Source organism: Lepidochelys kempii, chromosome 21 (assembly GCF_965140285.1).
Source record: "Lepidochelys kempii isolate rLepKem1 chromosome 21, rLepKem1.hap1, whole genome shotgun sequence".
In the NCBI taxonomy this organism is placed as follows: domain Eukaryota; kingdom Metazoa; phylum Chordata; order Testudines; family Cheloniidae; genus Lepidochelys; species Lepidochelys kempii.
This window is the reverse complement of record NC_136400.1, coordinates 18,865,630-18,893,377: the sequence shown is the minus strand read 5'-3', so window position 1 is coordinate 18,893,377 and position 27,748 is coordinate 18,865,630. Positions and strand designations below refer to the sequence as shown.

The window sequence follows — 27,748 nt, the reverse complement described above, 5'->3', positions numbered from 1 at the left end:
AGAAATGGACCTGGGGATTACAGTGGACAAGAAGCTGGATATGAGTCAACAGTGTGCCCTTGTTGCCAAGAAGGCTAACGGCATATTGGGCTGCAATAGTAGAAGCACTGCCAGCAGATCGAGCGAAGCTCTTTTTGTTGTTAACTATGTTAACTACCAGCAGCCTCCCCAAACCTGTCAGCTACCAACTTAGTTTAAGGATCCACCACATTCCAGAACTAACGGGGCATGTCAAGGACATTAAGAAGACTGCCGGAGACAGGAGGAACTGATCTTTTATGTAGGCCAGAAGATCTGGTTATCTGCTAAGCATTGCAACATGGGCAGGCCATCTCTCAAGCTAGACCACCAATTGCTTGGACCCTATATATTTATCAGAAAATCAACTGTTGCTTTCAAACTCCACAACCTCAAATTGTACCCAGTCTTCCATATTTCCCTCTTGAAAGCACCCACTGAAAATCTCTTCCCTGACTGAACACAGCCATCACCTTACTAGTTCCAGTTCAGGGCAACGAGGTGTCTGAGGATTGGGCTCCAGATTATTGTGGTACCTCGTAGACTGGGAAGGCTATGGCCCCAAAGAGTAGTACTGGGAGCCTGCCAGTAACATTCATGCCCCTGAACTTGTAAAAGACTTTCATTAATGTCACCCACAAAAACCTGGCATGACAATCTTTTGTCACCGTCTTTTGTAGGTGACAAATCTGAGAAATTCTCACAGATTGAAGTGTCACTAGAGGAGGTTTTGGAATTGAGAAACTTAACAGTAACAAGTCACCGGGACCAGATGGCATTCACGCAAGAGTACTGAAAGAACTCAAATGTGAAATTGCAGAACTATTAACTATGGTCTGTAACCTGTCCTTTAAATCAGCTACTGTACCCAATGACTGGGAGATAGCTAATGTAACGCCAATATTTAAGAAGGGCTCTAGAGGTGATCCTGGTAATTACAGACCAGTAAGTCTAACATTAGTACCGGGCATATTAGTTGAAACAATAGTAAAGAATAAAATTGTCAGGCACATAGAAGATCATATTTTATTAATCTATTAGTGTTCTTTGAAGGGGTCAAACAACATGTGGACAAGGGGGATCCAGTGGACATAGTATACTTAGATTTCCAGAAAGCCTTTGACAAGGTCCCTCACCAAAGGCTCTTCCGTAAATTAAGTTGTCATGGGATAAGAGGGAAGATCCTTTCATGGATTGAGAACTGATTAAAAGACAGGGAACAAAGGGTACGAATAAATGGTAAATTTTCAGAATGGAGAGGGGTAACTAGTGATGTCAGTCCTAGGACCAAGCCTATTCAACTTATTCATAAATGATCTGGAGAAGGGGGTAAACAGTGAGATGGCAAAGTTTGCAGATGCTCAAGATAGTTAAGACCAAAGCAGATTGTGAAGAACTTCAAAAAGATCTCACAAAACTAAATGGATTAGGCAACAAAATGGCAAATGAAATTTAATGGGGATAAATGTAAAGTAATGCACATTGGAAAAAATAATCCCAACTATACATACAATATGATGGGGGCTAATTTAGCTACAACTAATCAGGAGAAAGATCTTGGAATCATCGCAGATAGTTCTCTGAAGACGTCCACGCAGTGTGCAGCGACAGTCAAAAAAGCAAACGGGATGTTAGGAATCATTAACAAAGGGATTGAGAATAAGACAGAGAATATCTTATTGCCCTTATATAAATCCACGGTATGCCCACACCTTGAATACTGTGTACAGATGTGGTCGTCTCATGTCAAAAAAGATATACTGTCATTAGAAAAACTTCAGAGAAGGGCAACTAAAATGATTAGGGGTTTGAAATGGGTCCCACATGAGGAGAGATTAAAGAGGCTAGAACTTTTCAGCTTGGAAAAGAGGAGACTAAGGATGGGGATATGATAGAGGTTTATAAAATCATGAATGGGGTGGAGAAAGTGAATAAGGAAAAGTATTTACTTGTTCCCATAATATAAGAACTAGGGGCCAACAAATGAAATTAATGGGTAGCAGGTTTAATAAAACTAAAGGAAGTTCTTCTTCACTCAGCGCACAGTCAACCTGTGGAATTCCTTGTCTGAGGAGGTTATGAAGGCTAGGACTATAACAGGGTTTAAAAGAGAACTGGATAAATTCATGGAGGTTAAATCCATAAGTGGCTATTAGCAGGATGGGTAAGGAATGGTGTCCCTAGCCTCTGTTTGTCAGAGGGTGGACATGGATGGCAGGAGAGAGATCACTAGATCATTACCTGTTAGGTTCACTCCCTCTGGGACACCTGGGATTGGCCACTGTTGGTAGACAGGATACTGAACTGGATGGACCTTTGGTCTGAACCATTATGGCCTTTGTGTTCAGTGCCCCAGGGCACACCTGAAGAGGGGCAATGTAAGGATTCATGGGACTTGAAACCACATCTGCTGGAGGCCAAGCAGGTGGCCCTTCCACACTGCCAGAAGGCATCCCAGGAGACCAGTCACTGTGGGGAGTGCCACCCACGGTACTGACGACTGGCAGCCCCACCCTATATCTCTGATTGTCCCAGACCTACTATTTAAGCCTGAAGGGAGTTCCAGGAAGTTGTATGTGCACCAATCCAGATCCCTGAACTGCTGCTGAGACAGACCCCTAATCATTCTTGCTTTCTTGCCTCATTTATGGTTCCTAGCTATTGACTCCAGCTTAACCCTTGGCTACAGCTCCTGGCTATTGACTCCAGATTGATCCTAGGCTCCAGACCCCAGCTACCAACTCACCTGCTTCAGGCTCCACCACCTAAAGCTCTAACCACTGGACTTTACTGCCCATGCCCTGATTCTGGACACAGGCTATCCTGTTACATACAGGCTCTGCCACACATGCCATTGGTATAAGGGCCTCAACAGCAGGCTTATTATGCCCCATCACTCTTTTTAATCTGGTAGCAGTAATTAGTGTGCACTGACACTCCTATCCTGAAGCCTGCAGCAGGGCATAGGTCAAACCCATGAATCTTCTTAGCCCCAAAGTGGGGTTCAACCTACCACCCTGCCTCATCAGACCTGCAGCAGGAATTACCCATCCTCCTCTCCCCTCTGGAGTCTTTAACCACAAAGTTCACGCAGTGTTCCTTAAAAAATGAAAAACAGTCTCATCAGAGGAAACTTTATAAATTGCAGACTGACTTAGCTCACCCTCCCTTTCACAATGCTAAGCCCTGGCCTTTCTCTGACCACCCCACTTCTCACAGGTGTCAAGATGACAAACATTTTCCAAGGAATAGTTCTTCTGCAGAAAAGGACCTAGGGGTGACAGTGGACGAAAAGCTGGATATGAGTCAACAGTGTGCCGTTGTTGCCAAGAAGGCCAATGGCATTTTGGGATGTATATGTAGGGGCATTGCCAGCACATCGAGGGATGTGATCGTTCCCCTCTATTCGACATTGGTGAGGCCTCATCTGGAGTACTGTGTCCAGTTTTGGGCCCCACACTACAAGAAATATGTGGAAAAATTGGAAAACGTCCAGCGGAGGGCAACAAAAATGGTTAGGGGACTGGAACACATGACTTATGAGGAGAGGCTGAGGGGAGGCTGAGGGAACTGGGATTGTTTAGTCTGCAGAAGAGAAGAATGAGGGGGGATTTGATAGCTGCTTTCAACTACCTGAAAGGGGGTTCCAAAGAGGATGGCTCTAGACTGTTCTCAGTGGTAGCAGATAACAGAACAAGGAGTAATGGTCTCAAGTTGCAGTGGGGGAGGTTTAGGTTGGATATTAGGAAAAACTTTTTCACTAGAAAGGTGGTGAAACACTGGAATGCATTACCTAGGGAGGTGATGGAATCTCCTTCCTTAGAAGTCTTTAAGGTCAGGCTTGACAAAGCCCTGGCTGGGATGATTTAGTTGGGGATTGGTCCGGCTTTGAGCAGGGGGTTGGATTAGATGACCTCCTGAGGTCCCTTCCAACCCTAATATTGTATGATTCTATGAAATAAGCTGAATGGTATGGTCCACATCATGGAGCACATTTCTCTATACAGCTCTTCAGGGATACTTCAGCTAATGGAGTGCAGGGGCAAACAACATTTTAGCAGAGGGCTCCCAGCTGTGGAACATGTCACTAGGGATCAGGAGGTGTCTATCTAGGGACCTGAATGGCTTTCCATTGTAAGTATTTAAAAATAGAAGAAACTATAGCAAACTCTCTTTTCTTCCTTCTTTCCTTCCTTCCTTCCCAGCCCTTATGAGAAATAGCTGGAGCGTGCACATACATATGAGCATGGGTGAATTTAAACCTTACCGAGGGAAGGATAATGCAAAGAGATGAATTTGCATTTCTTTCCTAATTCAGTGGGTCCTGTGGTCACTCTTACCTATTGGGGGAATTAGTTCCACAACCTAGGTCTTGCTCCTGTGACAGTTCTGTCTTCTGCATTCAGGAGCCTCCCACTATTTATTACTTGATGGTTTCACTGTTCCCATGGAACACACCTTTTGCAGGAGGCTGTGGCTGTGGAAGGGGAGGTGATCTCTTAGGTACCTAGGGCCAATCCAATGGAGGACTTTCATTACCTTGAGCTGACCTTAAATGGGCAGCCAGGTTGTATTGCGACTAGCTGGAGCTTTCTCAGGACTCATTATCAGATATAGTCAGTAGAAACAATTGAGCCCAAAGGTCACAAATGGGAATCACTGTGATCAGCTCTGTTTCTGATAGAATGTCAGCAATCCTGAAGCTTAGCCGGTGCAAATATTAGCATGTCCTTGTATGCACTTAGGAGGCAATATGGGTGACGCTAGACTGAGCAATCAATGGCGAGTAATCTGCTATTCCTGAGTGTAGACAATGCCCAAGTCATGTTAGAGTCTCAAGAAAACAGTGTGATTATTAGTTCAGGAAGGAAAATACATTACCAATATCCAGAGGCTGATCGGAATGTGTTCGAAGAGGAGGTTGCTGTTTTCTTCGTACTATCTCCACTATCAGGGATGAGGAAAGATGCTCAAATTCCTTCATCATTATTACCTGATTAAAATGTGACTCTTTAACCACAAAGTTCAGGCAGTGTTCCTTAAAAAGCGAAAAACAGTCTCATCTGAGGAAATTCTGTAATTTTATACAGAACAGAAGAAAAACCATTACAAAGCATCCATTCCAAAATCCCCACTGAAGATTCCCAACAGTATTAACCATGAGAAGAGAACTCAATGGTTTTTCACCAGAATCCTGAGAAATCAGTATCACGTGATAGCATAATCTTGGTTATTCTTTCTGATATTAAATACAAAAAGCTTTGTCAATGCAACATTATTTATGCATAAAATTAAGCACTCAAAATGGAATGCCCAAGTTAAGGCTGAATGCACAACCTTGCCTCTACCCACATAAGTGTATGTGTTATGACACACTGTGCTTACACAATCACGTAATCTCTCAAATGATGCTATATTTGACATCACACATTTTTATTCCAAACCTTTAGTTCAGATGTGTAGCATCTTGTAACATATTCATCCGTGTATAAAGAATGATATCTTACGGTAACCATAGTTCTTAAAAAGAAAAGGAGGACTTGTGGCACCTTACAGACTAACCAATTGCCACAAGTCGTCCTTTTCTTTTTGTGAATACAGACTAACACGGCTGCTACTCTGAAACCTGTCATAGTTCTTAAAGAGGTGTTGTCCACCTAGATTTCACTTCCGGGGCACATGCACCCTGTATGTGTGAAATTTGATTCTTTCTGGCCAACAGTATCCATTGTCTGTGCCCTGGACATTCTCATGCCTCACACCTGAGGACATACAATACGTCTACAATGCAATGATAAACTCACAGAATTGAGTCTCAGAGCCTGGATCAACTGACTCAGGCTTATGGGGTTCCAGCTGCGGGACTAGAAGTGGCAGTGCAGACATTCAGGATCAGACTAGAGCCCAGGCCTCCCCTCTTACAGAGTCTCAGAGCAAAGGCTCTAGCCCAGGCCCAAACTTCTACCCTGCAATTTTATAGCCCCGCAGCCCGAGCCCCATGAGCCTAATTCAGGGGTCTTTTATTGCAGTGTAAATGTACCCATAAAGGACAGAGTAGGCCTAATGATCCCTCAGTTCCTTTGCCAATACACAATCCCAGAAGAGCAGGAAACAGTAGATACAGAAAGGAAGTGGATTGTGTAAGCCATGTGAATAACACACCTTGAAGGTGTGTTACAAGGTAAATAACTGTTCCTTCTTCTTCAAGTGACTGTCCACACAGATTCCACTTCTGATGACTATCAAGCAGTGACCTTACTATGGGTTCTTGGAGTCCTAATTAAATAATGAATGCAAGACAGCTCTACCAAAGTGGGAGTCTGATCTTGAAGTTTCAACTAAGGACGAGTCATGGTAAAAGTGTGGACTGATCCGCACGTCACTGACATGCAAATTTTGAAATAGGGATGTTTCATATAGAAGCTGAAGAAACCGCCTGAGCTCTGGTGGAATGAGCTCTCATGAGCATGGGTGAATGTGACCCAAGGCACACATGTATTCACATCCTAAGCATTACTGCAATAACATTTGTACAAAACATGCCTTGAAAGCTAACACCACCCTGGTCAATAATATAATTGTGAACATAGGTGCTGACTCCTTGGGTGCTCCGGGCTGGAGGACCCATGGGGAAAAATTAGTGGGTGCTCCGCATCCACCAGCAGCCAACCTCCCCAATCCTCACCTCCTTCTCCTCCCCCCACCCAAGTGCACTGCGTCCCTGCTCCTTCCCCTCCCTCCCAGCACTTCCAGCCTGCCCGTCGCCTAACAGGTGTTTGGCGGTGCTAAGGACTTTCCGGGAGGGGGAAGAATGGGGATGTGGCACGCTCTGGGGAGGAGGCCGAGAAGAGGCAGGGCAGGGGTGGGTACTTGGTGGAAGGGGGTGGAATGGGGGTGGGGCAAGGGCGGTGCAGGGGTGGGAAGAAGCAGGGCCAGGGGGTCGAGCACCCACTGGGCAGAGGGGAAGTGGTTACATATGTTTGTGAAACATATGTAACATTATATATGAAATTATAAATGTTCTCTATAATGTTATTAGAGCATGTTTAAGACCAGATGGTCTAGCCCAGGTAAAGCCAATAAACCAATTTGTCTTAGACTAACAAATTTGTTTAGCCTTAGTTTACATATTAGCACTAAACAAAGCCATCAAGCTAAATCGAGTGGGGGTTATCCTGAGACTGAACTCAGGAGACAGAACTAACATAGTTCTTGCATCCCTGAGAGAGACAGGAGACTGAATCATGGAAGTCAACGAATAGCTATGCAGGTGGTGTCGGAGAGAAGGCTTTGGATTCTTTGACCATGAGATGGTGTTCCAAGAAGGAGGAGTGCTAGGCAGAGACGGGCTCCACCTAATGAAGAGAGGGAAGAGCATCTTCGTGAGCAGGCTGGCTAACCTAGTGAGGAGGGCTTTAAACTAGGTTCACCAGGGGAAGGAGACCAAAGCCCTGAGGTAAGTGTGGAAGTGGGATACCGGGAGGAAGCACGAGCAGGAGTGTGTGAGAGGGGAGGGCTCCTGCCTCACACTGAGAAAGAGGGGCGATCAGCGGGTTATCTCAAGTGCCTATATACAAATGCACAAAGCCTGGGAAACAAGCAGGGAGAACTGGAAGTCCTGGCAAAGTCAAGGAATTATGATGTGATTGGAATAACAGAGACTTGGTGGGATAAATCCCATGACTGGAGTACTGTCATGGATGGATATAAGCTGTTCAGGAAGGACAGGCAGGGCAGAAAAGGTGGGGGAGTTGCACTGTATGTAAGAGAGCAGTATGACTGCTCAGAGCTCCGGTATGAAACTGCAGAAAAACCTGAGAGTCTCTGGATTAAGTTTAGAAGTGTGAGCACCAAGGGTGATGTCGTGGTGGGAGTCTGCTATAGACCACCGGACCAGGGGGATGAGGTGGACGAGGCTTTCTTCAGGCAACACGCAGAAGCTACTAGATCGCACGCCCTGGTTCTCATGGGAGACTTCAATCACCCTGATGTCGGCTGGGAGAACAATACAGTGGTGCACAGACAATCCAGGAAGTTTTTGGAAAGTGTAGGGGACAATTTCCTGGCGCAAGTGCTGGAGGAACCAACTAGGGGCAGAGCTCTTCTTGACCTGCTGCTCACAAACCGGGAAGAATTAGTAGGGGAAGCAAAAGTGGATGGGTACCTGGGAGGCAGTGACCATGAGATGGTCGAGTTCAGGATCTTGACACAAGGAAGAAAGGAAAGCAGCAGAATACGGACCCTGGACTTCAGAAAAGCAGACTTCTTCTGAAGTAACCAAGTTGGGCAAAGGCAAAGTGAGCCTTGTGGGCCGCTGGCTGGCTGTTGGGGTCAAAGCTCTGGACAAAAGCTGCACAGTCACAAGACACCCAGGGTTAAAAGGCAGATATTGATCAAACCCCTGTCTGGCCTGAGTGAACCCCAAAACATCCAAGTGAAATCTACCCTAGCTACTTCATAACAGGATCTAATATAGTTAGTTATCTATTTGGACAACCTTTGGGTGGAAGTGGCTTGAACCTTAACCCTATCTGAAAAGGCTACACACAGTCTGTGGGATCTTGTGAAGGATGTGATCCCATCCAGGTAGTATGTTAGAGCCCTACTATGTCAAAGGGTGTGCCATTTGGCTTCCCCCTGGTGTGAGAGTAGCACTTGAGGGAGAAAACTGGGCAGGGAAGCAACTGATTTAAATAAAAATCAGAAACAATATTAGGCAGGAATTTGGAGTGAGGCCTATCTTTATGGAATGTCATGTCAGGTGGACCATCCATAAGGGCTTGCATGTCCCCTAACCTATGAGTTGATGTAAGCAGTGTGGAAGTATAACATTATATAAGTATAGCGTTGTATAAGGGGACATGCTGGATACATTGTACATGAGAGGGCATGCCAAAACATGTTACAAAGTATCTGAGGGAGCACATGTAGGGACAGTTAGCTTTTGAATGGAGAAGCAATTAAGACAGAGTCAGCAAGTCTAAGAAGCAGGCATCAGAATGGAAGGTGTGAAGGGCAATTAGTTAAGTTAACTGGAAGCTGTTAAAGGAGATTGTTAAGGGTGGCAGGTAATTGAAGATACGTGACTGGTCTCAGGGATCTCGAAGGGTGGTGACTAAAATATTTTTTCTTCTTTTGTCTGTAACTTCTCTGTAACTTGTTCTCCAAAAACAGTATAAATTAAGAGACACAAGCCCCACTCTAAATGTATTAGCAGAGCAGCTTTGCTAATAAAACAGAGTGGTCTGATAAATTGTGAGTCTGAGTCAAACTTTGACAGCAGTCTTCATAGACAGTTGATCAAAAAAGCAGGTTGCTTGTGGCTAAAAAGGAGGTCCCACTAAACAGTTAACACTGTGTTGAGGTCCCAGGAAGGAGGAGCCCCTTGGTCTGGGTGGAAAAACATGAATAAAACCCTTACGGAATCTAGCAACTGTAGGGTGGGAAGATACAGTATAACCCTGAATTGAGGATGGTATGCAGCTATTACTGCTAAATGTACTCTTATGGATCTGATGGATGGCCCCAAATGTGTTAGAGCTAGCAGACAGTCCTGAGTAGCAGAAAGAGGAATTGACAAGGGAAATGTTTTGGAGCCCAAATAGAAAACCTCTTCCATTTTGTTTCATTTCTCAGTATAGTAGAGGTTTTTCTGCTATGTACCAAACTGTCCTGGACTTCATTTGAACAGCTCCTTTCAAAGGCAGTTAATCAGCCAACAACCACACTGTCAGATGTAATGATGAAAGAGGTGAAAGATCTCACTTCTGTTTTGCAAAATCATGTCAGATAGAACAAGTGGTGTGTTGATAGGTTCATCAGCTCAGAGTATCAGAGCTGTCTGGGCCACGCTGGGTCTAGCATAATAACTGAGGCTGAACCTTGTCCGAGTTCCCTCAGGATCCCTGGTATTAAATGAATTGGCAGAAGGCATACATGAGCCCCTCTGCCTATGAGACTACAGAAAGCCTGGACTCAAAACCCCTCTGGAGCAGAACACACGGCATTTCTTGTTCTGATCTGTGGCACATATGTCTATTTCTGGACACCATATTGCAAGGGACCATTAAAGGTGAATTGGCCTGTTAACAACCCTTCAGTCATGGGGGGAAAGGCCGGGGGGAGGCAACTTGTCAGAGAAGTTGTTAGTGGGTTGTTGGTGAGATTGTTGTAATAAGCCATAAATCTAGAGTCCTATTTAGTCCATGATTTTTAGGGTCTAGCAAAGTTATAAATTTAAGCTCCCAGTAGTCTCTTTTGAAGATGTGAAGATTTCCTGAGAAGTCAGATAGAGTGATCATTTTCTGAAAAGTGTTCACCCACGTGGTGTTTTTTTCTTTTTTTATGATTTTTCTGTTAGCTCATTCGAGAGCATAGTGCCCGCCTGGTTTCACTCACATAGTTGTTACTGGGGCATTTAGTGCACCAGATAAGGTATGCCACATGTTGCAGGACTCTCAGATCTTGAAAGGTGTATTGGGGAGGGGGTGTCAATCATCGTAGCCATGGAGATATGTCTACAGGTTTTGCATCTGTTGTTCTGGCAGGGGTCTGGTAAAGATTTGAATTGATGTGTCCTGGTCTGTGGGGAGCTTGCTTCTAATGATGATTTTGGAGAAGCTGCGGGGTTGTTTGAAGGCCAGAAGAGGGGTTCAGAAAAGATTTCTTTCAGAATGTGGACCCCATAGAGTATGGGTTGTGAATATTTAATGCTATCTTATATGGGTTCCAGTGTGGGATGGTAAGTGACAACTACTGGTGTGCAGTCAGAGGGGGTTTTATTTCTGTATTGAAGCAGGTTCTCTTGGGGTATTTATGTGGCCTGTTCCATGATGCAATCTACTTCTCTGGTGGAATGTCCTTGTTTGGTGAAGGCAGTTTTAAGTGTGTTAAGGTTTACACACACTGTAGCACTTAGTGAAGAGCTTCTCCCATCAGCGTAGGTACTCCACCTCCAGAGAGGCGATAGCTATGTTGACGGGAGAAGCCCGTACTGTTTACACCCAGATTAAGCAGGTCCCTTTTCCCTGGGTAAGGTAACAGGCAGTTCCAGAACAATCAGGAACTTGCTGGAACCAATTAAGGCAGGCAGGCTAATTAGGACACCTGGAGCCATCAACCGATACATGAGGGGACTACCGCCAGACCTTTGTGTCTGGGTAAGCCAGAATGAACCCTCCACCTATGACGAGGTTGTCGCACCAGTAGAGAGGCAAAGGACGGCAAGGGAACTGACCCAACCACTTAAGGTTAAAGCATCTTAAGGCACCCTGGGTTAAACAAGCAGCACCAAGCCCCAAAGCTTGGGCAACTGGGCCCCCAGGAGGGAATAGTGGAAAAAGAGAGAGGCTGAAGACCCATCAGAAGCCGCAAACAGTTGGAGCACTGAGGGGAAAGAGGATAGTATCATTAGACTGCCCAAACCGAGAGACTGGGCAATGCCTAGGGCCCCATACAGATGTTACACCTGAGGGAGTGGGGACACATAGCTGCACAGTGTCCCAATGCCGAGGAGCCTATGCAGTGTAACCTGGGGAACTGGGCAGACACATGCTCCCTAATTCACCTGGTGGGGGTCGCACTAACCCTGCATATATACACCAGACCAGTAAAACTAAATGTGGCAGAAACCACGGCACTAGTTGATTTGGGGAGTGCTATCACGCTTATTTCAGGGAAGCTTGTGAAGTGTTGTCATCTGCTGCAGGTAAAGCGCACTGGGGTGACATGCGTCCATGGGACAGTTAGTTATTACCCCACCATCCCAGTAAAAATTGAAATCCAGGAGAACACTACTGAGGTAGCAGCAGGTGTAGTCCCTAAACTCCCATACCCGGTGCTCATAGGGAGGGACTTTCCAGGGTTTGGAGACTTACTCCCAGTAGGGGGACTGGAGAAAGGGGGAAACCCTGAAGTTAGTGAGACATCCATAGTAGACTGTCAACCCCCAATCTTCTCTGAAATATCCCCAGATTTGTTCTCCACTCCCAGGCAGGATAGAAAGAAGAAAAGGGAAAGAAGGGCAGCAAAGGCCTTGGGAACCCAAATACTGACCCAAAGCCAGAGGGTCGCTCTCTTAGGTAGGCGGACACGAGCAGCTGAAAAGGAGGCCACCCAGGAGGGAGACGCACCCACGTCTGACCCCCACCCTAATGCCTTTGACCCAGTAGAGGCGACAGAGACTGGCCCCCTAGATCTCGGGCAGATCAGCCCCAGGAGAGAAAATTTTGGACGGGACCAGGCTGAAGACCCAAGGTATGACAACATTAGGAAGGAGGTGACCGAAATAGATGGGGTCCCCATGGAAGGGAAAACCCAGGGACCAGGACCCTACTTCATGATGAAGAAGGATCTCTTGTACCGGGTCGCACCAGTACAGGGGCAGAAGGTACAGCAGATCCTAGTACCTCAAAAACACCAGAATGCTGTATTACATCTTGCCCATAGTCATCTTTTCGGGGGGCATTTGGGGGCAGAGAAGACCCTGGCATGGGTCGTGCGACGCTTCTTCTGGCCCAGAGTACACGAAGAAGTGCGGAGGTACTGTGCATCCTGCCCAGAGTGTCAGCTGCACAGTCCCCATCCCCACTTGAGGGCACCTTTAGTACCCCTTCCCATCATAGAGGTCCCCTTCGAGCGAATAGCCATGGACCTAGTGGGACTCCTGGAGAAGACAGCCTGGGGCCACCTATACTTCTTGTTTTGGACTATGCTACTCGCTAACCAGAAGCCATCGCCCTGCGGAGCACAGCCTCTAAAATGATAGCCAAAGAGCTGGTGGGGATCTTTGCCCGAGTGGGGCTACTAAAGGAGATATTAACAGACCAAGGAACCCCATTCATGTCGAAGCTAATGAAGGACCTCTGTACCCTGCTCCATATACGTACCCTGAGAACTTCAGTCTATCATCCACAGACCAATGGGCTGGTAGAAAGGTTTAACCGAACCCTCAAGGCTATGATACAGAAGGTGGTAAGTCGGGACAGGAAGGTTTGGGACACCCTACTACCTTACCTTATGTTCGCCATATGGGAGGTATCTCAGGCCTCAACTGGTTTTCCCCCTTTGAGTTATTATACGGGTGCCACCCCTGTGGCATACTAGATATCGCCAAAGAGATCTGGGAAGAGGAACCCAATGTGGGGAGAAATATAATTGAACATGTATTGCAGATGCGAGACCAGATAGCCAGGGTCACCCCTTTTGTACAGGAACATTTGGAAAAGGCGCAAGATGCCCAGCGAACCCATTATAATCACCAGGCAAAAGTCCGACAGTTCCAACCAGGGGAATCGGGTGATGGTGTTGGTACCCACGGCAGAAAGCAAGCTTTTGGCCCGATGGCAGGGGCCCTATGAGGTGGTTGAACCCGTTGGGGAAGTAACCTACAAGATGCGGCAGCCAGGACACTGGAAACAAGAACAGATTTATCACATCAACCTCTTGAAACCTTGGCACCAGCAAGAGGCATGTGTAGTGGCCCAAGAGGCCCCGAACCAGGGAAATAACCTACATGTGCAGGTAGATATAGGCAGATATCACCTGATCTGACACCGAACCAGAAGAAGGAGCTAACTAAGATGGTATCAGGATGTGTTTTCAACCAAACCAGGCCAGACCATGGAAGCATACCACCACATTATCACAGACCCTGGGGCAAAGATAACTTTAAGGCCCTACCGGGTCCCAGCGGCAAAAAGGGAGGAGATCAAGGCAGAGGTGAAAAGCATGTTGGAACCCACAGTCAGTGGTCGAGCCCGATTGTGTTGGTGCCCAAACCTGATGGCACCACTAGGTTTTGTAATGACTTTCGCCATCTGAACGAGATATCCAAATTTGATGTATAACCCATACCCCGCATTGATGAGTTAGTTGACCGCCTGGGCAATGCCCAATTTTTGACCACCCTTGATTTAACAAAGGGATACTGGCAGATTCCCCTTGCCAAAGAAAAGATGGCACTCTCTACAGCAGAGGGTCTGTTTCAATATACTGTTCTTCCTTTTGGACAGCATGCGGCATGTGCCACCTTCCAGCGTCTTATGGACAAGCTCCTGCGGCCCCATACCAGTTATTCAGCTGCATACCTGAATGATGTGATTATTCACACCCCCAACTGGGAGACCCTCTTGGAAAAGGTGGAAGTGGTACTGGACACACTAAGACTGGCCGGCCTTACAGCCAACCCAGGCAGGTGTGCTATAGGGCTTGCCAATGCTAAATACCTTGGCTACATTGTAGGAAGGGGCATGGCCAAGCCCCAAATAAACAAACCGGAGGCTAACCAAAATTGGTCCTGGCCAAATTGGAAAAAGCAAGTCCAGGCATTTCTGGTTGTGGTGGGGTACTACTGGCAATTTATTCCCCATTTCGCCACCAGAGCAAGTCCCCTGACAGAGCTGATAAAAGCTTGGGGTCCAGACATGGTGAAGTGGACAGATGCCGCAGAGAAAGCATTCATGGATCTACAGACAGCCCTCTGCAGTAACCCCATGCTTACAGCCCCACACTTCAACAAAGAGTTCATTTTACAAACAGATGCATCTGAAGTAGGACTGGGAGCTGTCCCGTCACAGATGGTCAGAGACAAAGAACACCTGATCCTCTACCTCAGCAGGAAACTCCTCCCGAGAGAGCAGAAGCATGCAGTGGTTGAGACAAAGTGCCTTGCTGTGAAATGGGCCATGGAAACACTATGTTATTACCTGCTGGGACAACGGTTTACCCTTGTGACCAACCATGCATCCCACCAGTGGATGCAATGAAATAAAAAGAAGAACGCAAGGGTGACCAGATGGTTCCTGTCCCCAACAACCTTTTCAATTCACCAGACAACACCGGGCTGGAAGCCACATGGCAATGCAAATGGCTTGTCACGGGTACACTGCCTGACATCCCAAGTTGCCCAACCCCGCGGTGTTGAACGGGGGGAGGGGGGGGGGGGGAAAATATGTGACAGGGTCAGGCCAGATGGCTACAGGAGAGTAACAGAAGGCAGACATATTACCCCCAGATTAAGCAGGTCCCTTTTCCCAGGGTAAGCTAACAGGGGCAGTTCCAGAACAATCAGGAACTTGCTGGAACCAATTACGGCAGACAGGCTAATTAGGACACCTGGAGCCAATTAAGAAGCTGCTAGAATCCCTTAAGACAGGCAGGCTAATCAGGGCACCTGGTTTAAAAAAAGACCTTACTTCATTCAGTGAGGGGCATGTAAGGAGCTGAGAGTGAGAGGGAGTGCTGCTGGAGGACTGAGGAGTACAAACACTATCTAGCATCAGGAAGAAGGTCCTATGGTGAGGATAAAGAAGATGTTGGGAGGAGGCCATGGGGAAGTAGCCCAGGGAGTTGTAGCTGTTACACCGGTGTTATACAAAATACTGTAGACAGCTGTGATCCACAGGGCTCTGGGATGGAACCCAGAGTTGAGGGCGGGCTCAGGTTCACCCCATTCCCCCAACTCCCTGTTGGATACAGGAGGAGTTGACCTGGACTGTGGGTTCCACTAGAGGGTATGGTCCCTGGCCTCTCCCCCGACCCACTAGGTGGATCAGCAGAGGCTGCAGGGATTGTTCTCCTTCCTTTTCCCCACGCTCGCCAGTGATGAGGTTAGCTGAGTGAACGGCAGGTTTGAGCCACTAGCAAAAGTGGCCAAACTGAGGGCTCCTGTGAATCTCTGAGGCGAGCAAAGCCACCAATAAGCGCAGGACCCACCAAGGCAGAGAAGGAACTTTGTCACAGGCAGGTATAAATTGATAGTGTAGTCCAAGCCTCCGTATCAAGGGTCTCCACAATTCAGGACAGGAGGTCCAGGAAGGCTTTAGAATCATCTATAGCAAGGGTTCTCACACTGGTGGTCGGGACCCCTCAGGGGGTCATGAGGTTATTACATAGGGGGTCGCGAGCTGTCAGCCTCCACCCCACCCCCGCTTTGCCTCTAGCATTTATAATGGTGTTAAATATATTAAAAAGTGTTTTTAATTTATAAATGGTGGGGGGGTTGCACTCAGAAGCTTGCTATGTGAAAGGAGTCACCAGTACACAAGTTTGAGAATCACTGATCTGTAGCCAGGGTGCGTGCTAGTGTCTCTGCCTTGTCTGGTGGTGAGAAGGATTCCTTGGGGGATGTCGGGGCTCACTGTTGTCTCTCTAACATCTCCTGTTCCTGTGGGCCCACCTCTCATTCCTCTGTGGATGGGCTAGTCAGCGAAGCCATCAGGAAGCATGATCTATATTCCTTTTTCTACATTGTAGAAGACGCTAAACTGCTCCTTCACATGTCAATACAGCCAAACAAGGTGGCATATTTATGGGTGTTGACCATGTTGGGGCTGGTTGGCCCATGGCACTCCAGAGCCGGTTGAGGTGGTGCTCTAAATGTGGGCTCCCCAATATCCTCCTTGAAGTCATTCTCCAATGGCACGGAAGAGAGATTTCTGTTCAATGTCAGCAAGAAGGGATACACTGGCAAGAGTGAGGAGGAATATATCTCCTCACTGAAGGAGGGTACTGAGGGACTGAATGGGGCCAACTGATGTACTTCCTTGGCTTCATCACTGGCATTGGTACTGGGATCGTGGCAGGTATCTTGTTTTGCCCAACCGTTTAAGGGTTTTTTCCTTGGAGAAACATCCCATGTCTTCCATATGGGAGTTCCCTTCGGTCTTGGAGCTAGGTTTATGCTCAGACAGGCTACATCAGTGGGCGTCCAGTTTATAAGTGGATGCAATGCCAGGTTTACTTGCTGAGTTGGAGCAGCCCGTAAGGAAGACAAAGTTCTCAGCACCCGATTTACCAATGCCAAGTCTGTCAATGCCAAGATGCATAGTGCCAAGCTCTTAAGAGGCGGTTGACATCATTAGTGTCAACTCTGCCAGTGTCCTCTTTGCCTTCTTTCCACTGCCTGATCCTGGAGTTTGAAGAGTATTCAAGGGATCACTGGTCGACGCTAATTTAACCAGCCTCACTCTGGTCATAATCGTCACATCTGGGGCCAAAGTGATCTGTATGGACTGCTCAAGTACATGTAGCTTGAACCATGCATTCCTAGACTTGGAGGTCCTGGTGGAGAAGTTCTTGCACACAAAGGAATTATTCAGGATGTGACACTCTCCTAAGCAAGAGAGGCATTTGCTTGTCTGTCCATGATAGGGACAGGATTCCCTTGTTCATTGCAGGATGGGCAGGGTTTGAACTCTGTCACAAGACATGGGAGCTGGCAAGAAGCATTTTACCCTGTTGCACATGGGGTGGGGAGATGTCACCAATCAATATCCTTTAGAGAACAAATTTGATTGTAAGAATTCTTCACTAAGCATCTTGAAAGATCTGGCTTAAAGTGTCTGAAGCGAGTTGCAGGTCAGAGATTTGCCAAATTCCTTTTCACTCCTAAGGCAGTAGGGGGAACTGAGGGGGGTTGTGGCTGCTCTGCCCTTTACACCACTGTGTGGGAGCTATTCAAAATATCTGATCTTCTGCACATGAGGCTTGTGCACACCTACCGTGGGACTACACTGACACATACTTGAAGAGCTAACAACAGAGAAAAAGAAATGAGCTTAAGAAACCAGACAAACTTTAGTAGAGATAAATTCCTGTGACAAATGTGTGAATTTTCTGTAATATTTCTGTGAACTATATGCATCTCCTCACTGCACAGGAGGCAGAAGGGTTAACATGCTTCTCCTGGAACAGAGCAGGAGGCATGAGAGGCTTGGGTCATGTGGCTGTCTGGGGTGGTAAGAATGTGCCATCAAGAGCTGGCTGGAATTAGCATAAAGCAATGAAGGGTCCAGAAAAAAAATGGGAACCTCAATGACCAAACATGAATCCTTGACAGTAGGATAGAGCTCAGAGGCAGCAGAGCAGGATGAAGCCCCGGCTCCACCAACATGGACTCTATCATAAGTCTGTCACTCTCATACTAATCCAAAGACTTTCTGTGCTCCAGGCGACTAATAAAGGTTACCTTGCTGGAGAAAGGCTGCCTGGTGTTGCTGCAGTTACTTAAGAGCACTGCACTCTGGAAGGGGAAATCTCTTGCAGAAGTCTGCCTCAGCTGGACTCCCTGAAGGGAGCCACAGGGAAAGAGAGGTGGAGTCATGGACACCATGGTCCTGCCCCTGGAAAACCCTGGGGATCCAAGGGGTCCAGCACAGTAAAGGGGACTCCCAGTAGACTGGTTAAAGGCTAAGACACAGATCAGACTCTGGGAATCCATGACAACCACCTAAGAACTGTAAAGGGATTTCAGGTAAAGAGATGTTTTTAGGGCAGTAGCTGTTCCAGCTGCTGCATTAGGGCATGTCTACACTACAAAATTAAATCGATGTATAGCCACCATAGTAATTAAAATGGTGGTTCATGTCCACCTTCTGTCGGCGGAGCGCATTCTCACCAGGAGTGCTTCCACTGACTTAACTGTGTGGGGCACTGGAGGGCACTGACACCTGGAGCTCCCCACATCCCCCACCCCAGGGCTGACAGCCAACAGACGATGTACGTAACTCAGTGTCCACACCGGCACTGCATCACCCTAACTACATCAACCTACACCTCTCGCAGAGGTGAAGTTATTAGGTCGCTGTAGTGGGTGACTTACATTGGTGGGAGCTACATTTTAGTGTAGACACTTACAGAGCTAGGTCAACGTATGCAGCCCTAGGTCAACCAAACTCTGTAATGTTAAAGACATAGGAAGCAGGAGGAAGGGAGTCTAGTTTAATGCTGATGCTGACCCCCAGGTGGAATTTTAAGTTGCTACCAATTTCAAAGTCAACGTCAAAGCCTTAAAACCCACAAAACAACAACAACATGTTTTGTCCATGAGTCAATGTCTACAGTGACTATACTGAGCTTTAATTCTTTAATTTTTATCAGTAACCTTGTTAGTGAAATTCAGTGTTTACCTTTAGTTGATCCAGTTGAAGCTTGTTAGCATTTTCACACACAATGAGCACATTCTGTAGATCTACAGATGCTTCAATATACTGGAGGCAGAGCTGTTCCAGTCGCGAGAGCTTGAAATTCAGGGCTAGTTTGTACACGTCCATGATAAGTAGTACATCCTGCACATGACCTGTACATCACAAAGGGAAACAGTGTCATTCCACAGCTCTAGAGAGCTTTCTAATATAAGGTTCTTCAAAGATGTCCAGTGGGGTCAGAAATTTTCCCAATTTCTGATGCCATCTTGAGTAATTCGGATAGCAGAACCAAGGGAGATTAGCATTATGATCATCTAGTCTGATCTCCTGTTTAACACAGGTCACAGAGCTTCCCCAGAATAGCTCCTAAAGGAGATTTTTAGAAAAACATCCAATCTTGACTTTAAAATGGTCAGTGATTAATGGTTAATTACTCTCACTGTTAAAAATGTATGCCTTATTCCTGTCTGAATTTGTCTAGCTTCAACTTCCAGCCATTGCACTGTGTTATACCTTTCTCTGGTAGACTGAAGAGCCCATTATTAAATATTTTTTTCCCTATGTAAGTCTTATAGACTGTAATCAAGGCACTTCTTAACCTTCTCTTTGTTAAGATAAACAGAATGAGCTCCTTGAGTCTATGACTACAAATCATGTTTTCAAATCTTTTAATAATTCTTGTGGCTCTTCTCTGAACCCTCTCTGATTTTTGAGCATCCTTCTTGAGCTGTGGACAACAGAACTGGACTCAGAATTCCAGCAGCGGTTGCATCAGTGATAAGTATAAAGATTTGCTCACAAATTGCTAATATTCAATTTTCATTTTCTTTTTAAAAGACCCTATGGGCCAGGTTTGGCTTGCACACAGTCCTCCTCCTCCTGTCCTACCTTTGCGTGGGTATTTTATTTTATCCGTGTACAGGAACTGCATGAGCACCTCAAAGGGCTGAGCTTCAGCTTCTCGGATTGTCACTTCCAGCAGAGGTTGCAGGCAGCACAGCTTGACATTGCCACAAATCCCCTCGTTCTGGGACAGTGCTTGTCCCTCTTCTTCAATCTCTTGCTTTGATTTCTAATGGGATAGAAAAACAGTAAACAAAGAAGCAAAGGTCTGGGTGTGTCCAAGGGCTGGTTTGCCAGGAACAAACTGTTTGTGGGTGTGCATTTGTGAGACTGATGTATGTAGCTACATGGCTTTGCACTGTACTTCCTGGCGATGTGCTGTGGAGTTGGGTCCCTTCATGCCCTGAACTGGCTTTGTGACATTTATCTTTGAATTTCCCTGCATTTCAAAATAAAGAGAGCCTCAACCACAGAGCTCAGTAATGAAGTGTCCCATCTTCCCCCTGAAGAGGTCCATCAGATGCTGGAAAATCTCCTCTGCGCTCTGTGCACAACTGCATGTACACTCGGCAAAGTGGCTGCAAGGCCCCCAGTAAACTTCTCTGGTGCAGCAGGCCCCCATGACAGACACCGCAACAGCAACACAGGTTTGGATCCTCTGGCACAGGAGGCATCTCGGGCAGATCAGAGGCAGGGGAAGGCCTGGTTGAGACAGTCCTGCACCCTGATGCTTCCCAGGTCCCACAATGTCCATGAGGGCTAAGGCAGCAAGGGGTGCAAGTTAGTGCAGCCCTGGGATTGCTTTATCCTGTTTTCTTGGACGATCTGTCCCTTATCAATCTCAGCATAGCAGAGGTACAAAGCCTACCCTCTCAACCCGGTGCTGACCTGGGAACCCAAAGGACCCCAAATCCAGATATTCTCAGACTGATCATTTCACTTCCCTGCAAAAGCACTGGTCACACCAGAAGTGAGCTCCTGGCTGAAGCTCCTGGAATCTCCTTCACCGGAGGTATCCAAAAGGGCGCTGGATAGTCATCTGTCTTGGATGGTTTAGACAGAACAAATCCTGCATTTTGGCAAGGGGTTGGCATAGATGACCCTTGTGTTCCTTTCTAACCCTATTGTTTTATGATCTATGAAGCTCCCTGTGACAGGGCATACCTACCTTGCACCAGCCCTGTCATAAATATAAAGAAAAGGGTAGCATAAGATCCCTCCTTGGTAGCTGTACTGAATCGCTTTATCTGTAAGGGGTTAAGTAGCTCAAATCACCTAGTTGGAACCTGACCAGAATGACGAATGAGGAAAGAAGATACTTTCAAATGGGGGGGGAGGGGGCGGGTTGAAGAGAATTTGTTTGTGGCTCTCTTTGTTTGTTCCCTCTCTGGATGGAGGGAGAGATCAAGCAGGTTCAACATCTCCTGAAAACATACCTGGAATGATCCATCTAAAATTACAGAATTTGTAAGTAAGACAAGAAAATGCATTAGGTTATCTTTTGTTTTGGCTTGTGAATTTTCCTATGCTACAAAGGTAGTTTTATTCCTGTTTTTGTAACTATAAAGCTGAGGCCAGAGGGGAGTCCTCTCTGTTTTAAATCCTTTTTATTACCCGGTAAAGTTACCTTCCATCCTGATTTTGCAGGTGTGATTCTTTTACTTCTTTCTTTATTATAAAGTTCTTCTTTTAAGAACCTAATTGATTTTAGTGTCCGAAAGATAAAGGGTCTGGTCTGTGCTTACATTGCTAAGGTAATTAGTTGGTATATTATTCTCAAGCCTCCCCAGGAAAGGGGGTGAAGGGGCTTGGGGGGATAGGGATTCAAAGTGACCCCTGAATTTTTGTGTAAATCACTTGGTGGTGGCAGCAATACCGTCCAAGGACAAGGAAAGGAATTTGTGCCTTGGGGAAGTTTTTAACCCAAGCTGGTAGAATATAACTTAGGGGGTCTCTCATGTGGGTCCCCATATCTGTACCCCAGAGTTCAGAGTGTGTGTGGGAGAACCCTGACAAGCCCCGAGAGGGTTAACTCTGCTTTGCAGGCTGAGGAAGCAACGTCCCTCCCACACTGATGGGCATGCCCAGCCTGGAGGCAGCATAGAATCATAGAATATCAGGGTTGGAAGGGATCTCAGGAGGTCAACTAGTCCAACCCCTTGCTCAAAGCAGGACCAATCCCCAACTAAAGCATGTAAAAGAAAGCAGCCCAGCTCAGTCTGGGCAGGCTGCTGTAGGGGAAGGACGCAGGCTGCGAGCTCTCTCCAGGAAGTTGCTACAGGCCCCAGTGGCGGGACCACAGCTTGCAGAGTTCCAGACAGACTCCAGGCTGCCCAACAAGCCCCAAGAAGGGACCGCACCACTGGGAGCCGGCCATTTGAGGACTGCAGAGACCCAGAGATACCGGGGAGCTTCGACAAGGGGGAAACTAGGTTTGCTGGGAGATGGAGACCGAAGCTCTGAGGTAAGTGGGATACCAAGAGGAAACACAAGGAGGAGGGTACAAGACGGGAAGCCTCCTGATTCATACTGAGAAAGCAGGGCAATCACCTAGTTTTCTTAGGTGCCTGTACACGAACGCAAGAAGCCTGGGAAACAAGCAGGAAGAATTGGAAGTCCTGGCACAGTCAAGGAACTATGATGTGATTGGAATTACAGAGACTTCATGGGATAACTCACATGACTGGAGCACTATCATGGATGGGTATAAACTGTTCAGGAAGGACAGATGGGGGAGAAAAGGTGGAGGAGTTGCACTGTATGTAAGAGAACAGTATATGATTGCTCAGAGCTCCAGTATGAAACTGCAGAAAAGCCTGTTGAGAGTCTTTCGGTCAAGTTTAGAGGCGCTATACTTACCTACATGCCTCCAGCTTTCATCCAGACCACGCCACACAATCCATTGTCTACAGCCAAGCTCTACGATACAACCGCATTTGCTCCAACCCCTCAGACAGAGACAAACACCTACAAGATCTCTATCAAGTGTTTTTACAACTACAGTACCCACCTGCTGAAGTGAAGAAACAGATTGACAGAGCCAGAAGAGTACCCAGAAGTTACCTACTACAGGAAAGGCCCAACAAAGAAAATAACAGAATGCCACCAGCCATCACCTTCAGCCCCTAACTAAATCCTCTCCAACGCATCATCAAGGATCTACAACCTATCCTGAAGGAAGACCCATCACTCTCACAGATCTTGGGAGACAGGCCAGTCCTTGCCTACAGACAGCCCCCCAACCTGAAGCAAATACTCACCAGCAACCACACACCACACAACAAAAACACTAGCCCAGAAACCTATCCTTGCTACAAAGCCCATTGCCAACTGTGTCCACATATCTATTCAGGGGACACCATCACAGGGCCTAATCACATCAGCCACACTATCAGAGGCTCATTCACCTGCACATCTACCAATGTGATATATGCCATCATGTGCCAGCAATGTCCCTCTGCCACGTACACTGGCCAAACTGGACAGTCTCTACGTAAAAGAATAAATGGACACAAATCAGACATCAGGAATTATAACATTCAAAAACCAGTTGGAGAACACTTCAATCGCTCTGTTCACTCTATTACAGACCTAAAAGTGGCAACACTTCAACAAAAAAACCTTCAAAAACAGACTCCAACGAGAGACTGCTGAATTGGAATTAATTTGCAAACTGGATACAATTAACTTAGGCTTGAATAAAGACTGGGAATGGATGTGTCATTAAACAAAGTAAAACTATCTCCCCATGTTTATTTGCCTCCCCCCAAAGTTCCTCACACGTTCTTGTCAACTGCTGGAAATGGCCCACCTTGATTATCACTACAAAAGGTTTTTTTTTGTCTCTTGATGGTAATAGCTCACCTTACCTGATCACTCTTGTTACAGTGTATATGGTAACACCCATTGTTTCATATCCTCTGTGTACATAAAATCTCTCCACTGTATTTTCCACTGCATGCATCCGATGAAGTGAGCTGTACCTCACAAAAGCTTATGCTCAAATAAATTTGTTAGTCTCTAAGGTGCCACAAGTACTCCTTTTCTTTTTGTGGATACAGACTAACATGGCTGCTACTCTAAAGGGTGATGATGTGGTAGGAATGTGCTAGACCACCAGACCAGAAGGATGAGGTAGACAAGGCTTTCTTGGAACAACTAACAGAAGTTTCCAGATCACAGGTCCTGGTTCTCATGGGGGACTTCAATCACCTGGACATCTGCTGGGAGAGCAATGGAGCAGTGCACAGACAATCCAGGAAGTTTTTGGAGAGACTTGGGGGAAAACTTCCTGGTGCAAGTGCTGGAGGAACCAACTAGGGGCCATGCTCCTCTTGACCTGGTGCTCACAAACAGGGAAGAATTGGTAGGGGAAGTAGAAGTGGATGGCAACCTGGGCAGCAGTGATCATGAGGTGGTCAAGTTCAGGATCCTGATGAAAGGAAGAAAGGAGAGTAGCAGAATACGGACCCTGGACTTCAGAAAAGCAGACTTTGACTCCCTCAAGGAACTGATGGGAAGGATACCCTGGGATGCTAATATGAAGGGGATAGGAATCCAGGAGAGCTGGCTGTATTTTAAAGAAGCCTTATTGAGGGCACAGAAACAAACCATCCTGATGTGCAGAAAGAATAGCAAACATGGCAGGTGACCAGCTTGGGTTAACAGAGAAATCTTTGGTGAGCTTAAACACAAAAAGGAATCTTAGAAGAAGTGGAAACTTAGACAGATGACTAGGGAGGAGTATAAAAATATTGCTCGAACCTACAGGGGTGCAATCAGGAAGGCCAAAGCACAATTGGAGTTGCACCTAGCAAGGGATGTGAGGGGTAACAAGAATGGTTTCTACAGGTATCATAGTAGCAGCCGTGTTAGTCTGTATTTGCAAAAAGAAAAAGAGTACTTGTGGCACCTTAGAGACTAATCAATTTATTTGAGCATAAGCTTTCGTGAGCTACATAAAAGCATCCAATGAAGTGAGCTGTAGCTCACGAAAGCTTATGCTCAAATAAATTGGTTAGTCTCTAAGGTGCCACAAGTACTCCTTTTCTTTCTACAGGTATGTTAGCAACAAGAAGGTGGCCAGGGAAAGTGTGCGATCCTTACTGAATGGGGAAGGCAACCTAATGACAGACGATGTGGAAAAAGATAATGTACTCAATGCTTTTTTTTGCCTCGGTCTTCACAGACAAGGTCAGCTCCCAGACTGCTGCACTGGGCAATACAGTATGGGGAGGAGGTGAGCAGCCCTCAGTGGTGAAAGAACAGGTTAAGGACTATTTAGAAAAGCTGGACATGCATAAGTCTATGGGGCCAGATGCAATGCACCCCAAGGTGCTGAGGGAGTTGGCTGATGTGATTGCAGAGCCATTGGCTGTTATCTTTGAAAACTCGTGGCAATCAGGGAGGTCTTGGATGATTGGAAAAAGGCAAATATAGTGCCCATATTTTAAAAAGGGAAGAAAGAGAACCCGAGGAACTACAGCCTCACTTCAGTCCCTGGCAAAATCTTGGAGCAGATACTCAAGGAATCCATTCTGAAGCACTTGGAGGAGAGGAAGGTGATCAGGAACAGTCAACATGGATTCACCAAGGGAAAGTCATGCCTGACCAACTTGATTGCCTTCTGTGAGGAGATAACTGACTCTATGGATATAGGGAAAGTGGTGGACATGATATACGACTTTAGCAAAGCTTTTCATACAGTCTCCCACAGTATTCTTGCCAGCAAGTTAAAAAAGTATGGATTGGATGAATGGACTATTAGGCTGATAGAAAGCTGGCTACATTGTCGGGCTCAACTGGTAGTGATCAACGGCTCCATGTCTAGTTGGCAGCTGGTATCAAACGGAGTACCCCAGGGATCAGTCCTGGGGCTGGTTGTGTTCAACATCTTCATTAATGATCTAGATGATGGGATGGATTGCATCCTAAGCAAGTTAGTGGATGACACTAAGCTGTGGGAGAGGTAGATACACTGGAGGGTAGGGTCCAGGGTGACCTAGACAAATTGGAGGATTGGGCCAAAAGAAATCTAATAAGGTTCAACAAGGACAAGTGCAGAGTCCTGTACTTAGGAAGGAAGAATCCCGTGCACTGCTCCAGGCTGGGGACCGACTGGCTAAGTGGCAGTTCTGCAGGAAAGGACCTGGGGATTACAGTGGACGAGAAGCTGGATATGAGTCAACAGTGTGCCCTTGTTGCCAAGAAGGCTAACGGCAATATGGGTTGCATTAGTAGGAGCACTGCCAGCAGACTGAGGGAAGTGATTATTCCCCTCTATTCAGCACTGGTGAGGCCACATCTGGAGCACTGTGTCCAGTTTTGGGCCTCCCATTACAGAAAGGATGTGCAGAAATTGGGGAGAGTCCAGCAGAGGGCAACAAAAATTATTAGGGGGCTGGGGAACATGATTTATGAGGAGAGGCTGAGGAAACTTGGGTTATTTAGTCTGCAGAAGAGAAGAGTGAGGGGGGATTTGATAGTAGCCTTCTACTACCTGAAGGGAGGTTCCAAACAGGATGGAGCTCGGCTGTTCGGTGGTAGCAGATGATAGAACAAGGAGTAATGGTCTCAAGTTGCAGTACGGGAGGTGCAGGTTGGATATTAGGAAAAACTATTTCACTAGGAGGGTGGTGAAGCACTGAAATGGGTTACCTAGGGAGGTGGTAGAATCTCCATTTTGGAGGTTTTTAAGACCCAGCTTGACAAAGCCCTGGCTGGGATGATTTAGTTGGGGTTGGTCCTGCTTTGAACAGGGGGTTGGACTAGATGACATCCTGAGTTCTGTTCCAACCCTAATCTTCTATGATTCTATGAAAGGGTAAGAAGCAGCCCAGGGGACTTAAAACTTTTTGCTGGTGAGTGAACTGGGGAACCAGTCTGTGTTTCGGGAGGATCACTGCTTACTTGCTGGTGAGCACCCCTACCATCGCCAAGGCACTGGGCTGGGACTCGGAGGAGCAGCGAGGGCCTGAGTCTCCTTACCCAGGGCACCCCCTGTTCCCTGAGTGGTGTCCCACTCCCCCAGTGGGCCAACACGCCAGGCACTCTCACAGAGGTGGGCTATTTTACTGACTCTGGCCCTTAGGCAACACTGCCCCGAGCAGAAGGACCATTTGCTGACCTGGACCATTGGGCCACATTGTCCTGAGTGAAAGGGCCGTTTGCTGACCCTGGCAGTTGGGCCATACTGCCCTGAGTGAAAGGGCCATCTACTGACTCTGGCCATTGGGCCACGCTGCCCTGAGCGGAAGGGCCGCTTTACTGACCTTGGCCATTAGGTCACGCTGCCCTGACTGGAAGGGCCGCTTTATTGGCTCTAGCCATTAGGCCATGTTGCCCTGTGTGGGAGTGCAACATTACTGACTCTGGCCACTAGGCTGTATTACCCTGTTTCGTAGTAAGGATCATTAGCACTGGACCTAACTGGCTCTAGCAGTTAGCCTCTTTCCTTGATTGTGTACACACGTGGCCAGACACCCTGTGACAGGGTGTACCTACCCCGCAACGCTCCCCCTCGTCAAAGAGCAAGATCTTGGAGAGGAGGTGGAGACTCTGGCTGAGCTCACAGGTCTGCTCCAATACATCTACAGGAACAGCTCTGTTTTTAGATCAGACATTCTCTACTTTGAAGCACATATATAGAGGGACCTGTAGGCATTGGCAGAGCAAAATTGTGAACTAAGCCTGCTCAGCCCTCAGTTGAAGACCCAACGGTGGCACCATCAGCAGTAACCACTGTACATGCTGAGGCCAGAGGGGGCCTGTGAGCCAAGTCTGGAAGCTGAAGCAAGACAAATTCAGAGTAGGAAAATATGATTTTTTTTTTTTTTTTAACAAGGAGAGTAATTAACCATCAATTGGAGTCTCTGAATTAAGTCTGGTGTCTCTTTCCACAAGATCCACTCTAGCCCAACCAGAAATAAATGAAAGTAAGTGCTGAATTTTCTTAAGTCCAA

At 46.8% G+C, this 27,748-nt stretch overlaps 1 protein-coding gene across 14 annotated transcripts in view; it reads right to left on the bottom strand.

The window, feature by feature from the left end:
- Positions 1-27,748, bottom strand: part of LZTR1 (leucine zipper like post translational regulator 1) — a 298,691-nt gene that overhangs the window by 68,260 nt on the left and 202,683 nt on the right. For all 14 annotated transcript variants that reach the window (XM_073319623.1, XM_073319627.1, XM_078849769.1 and 11 more), the window contains 3 exons: positions 19,833-20,016; positions 18,927-19,096; positions 4,900-5,056 (listed from right to left, as the gene is read on the bottom strand). In XM_073319623.1, coding sequence (XP_073175724.1) covers positions 4,900-5,056; positions 18,927-19,096; positions 19,833-20,016 — 511 coding nt within the window. The remainder of the gene's footprint in view (positions 1-4,899; positions 5,057-18,926; positions 19,097-19,832; positions 20,017-27,748) is intronic.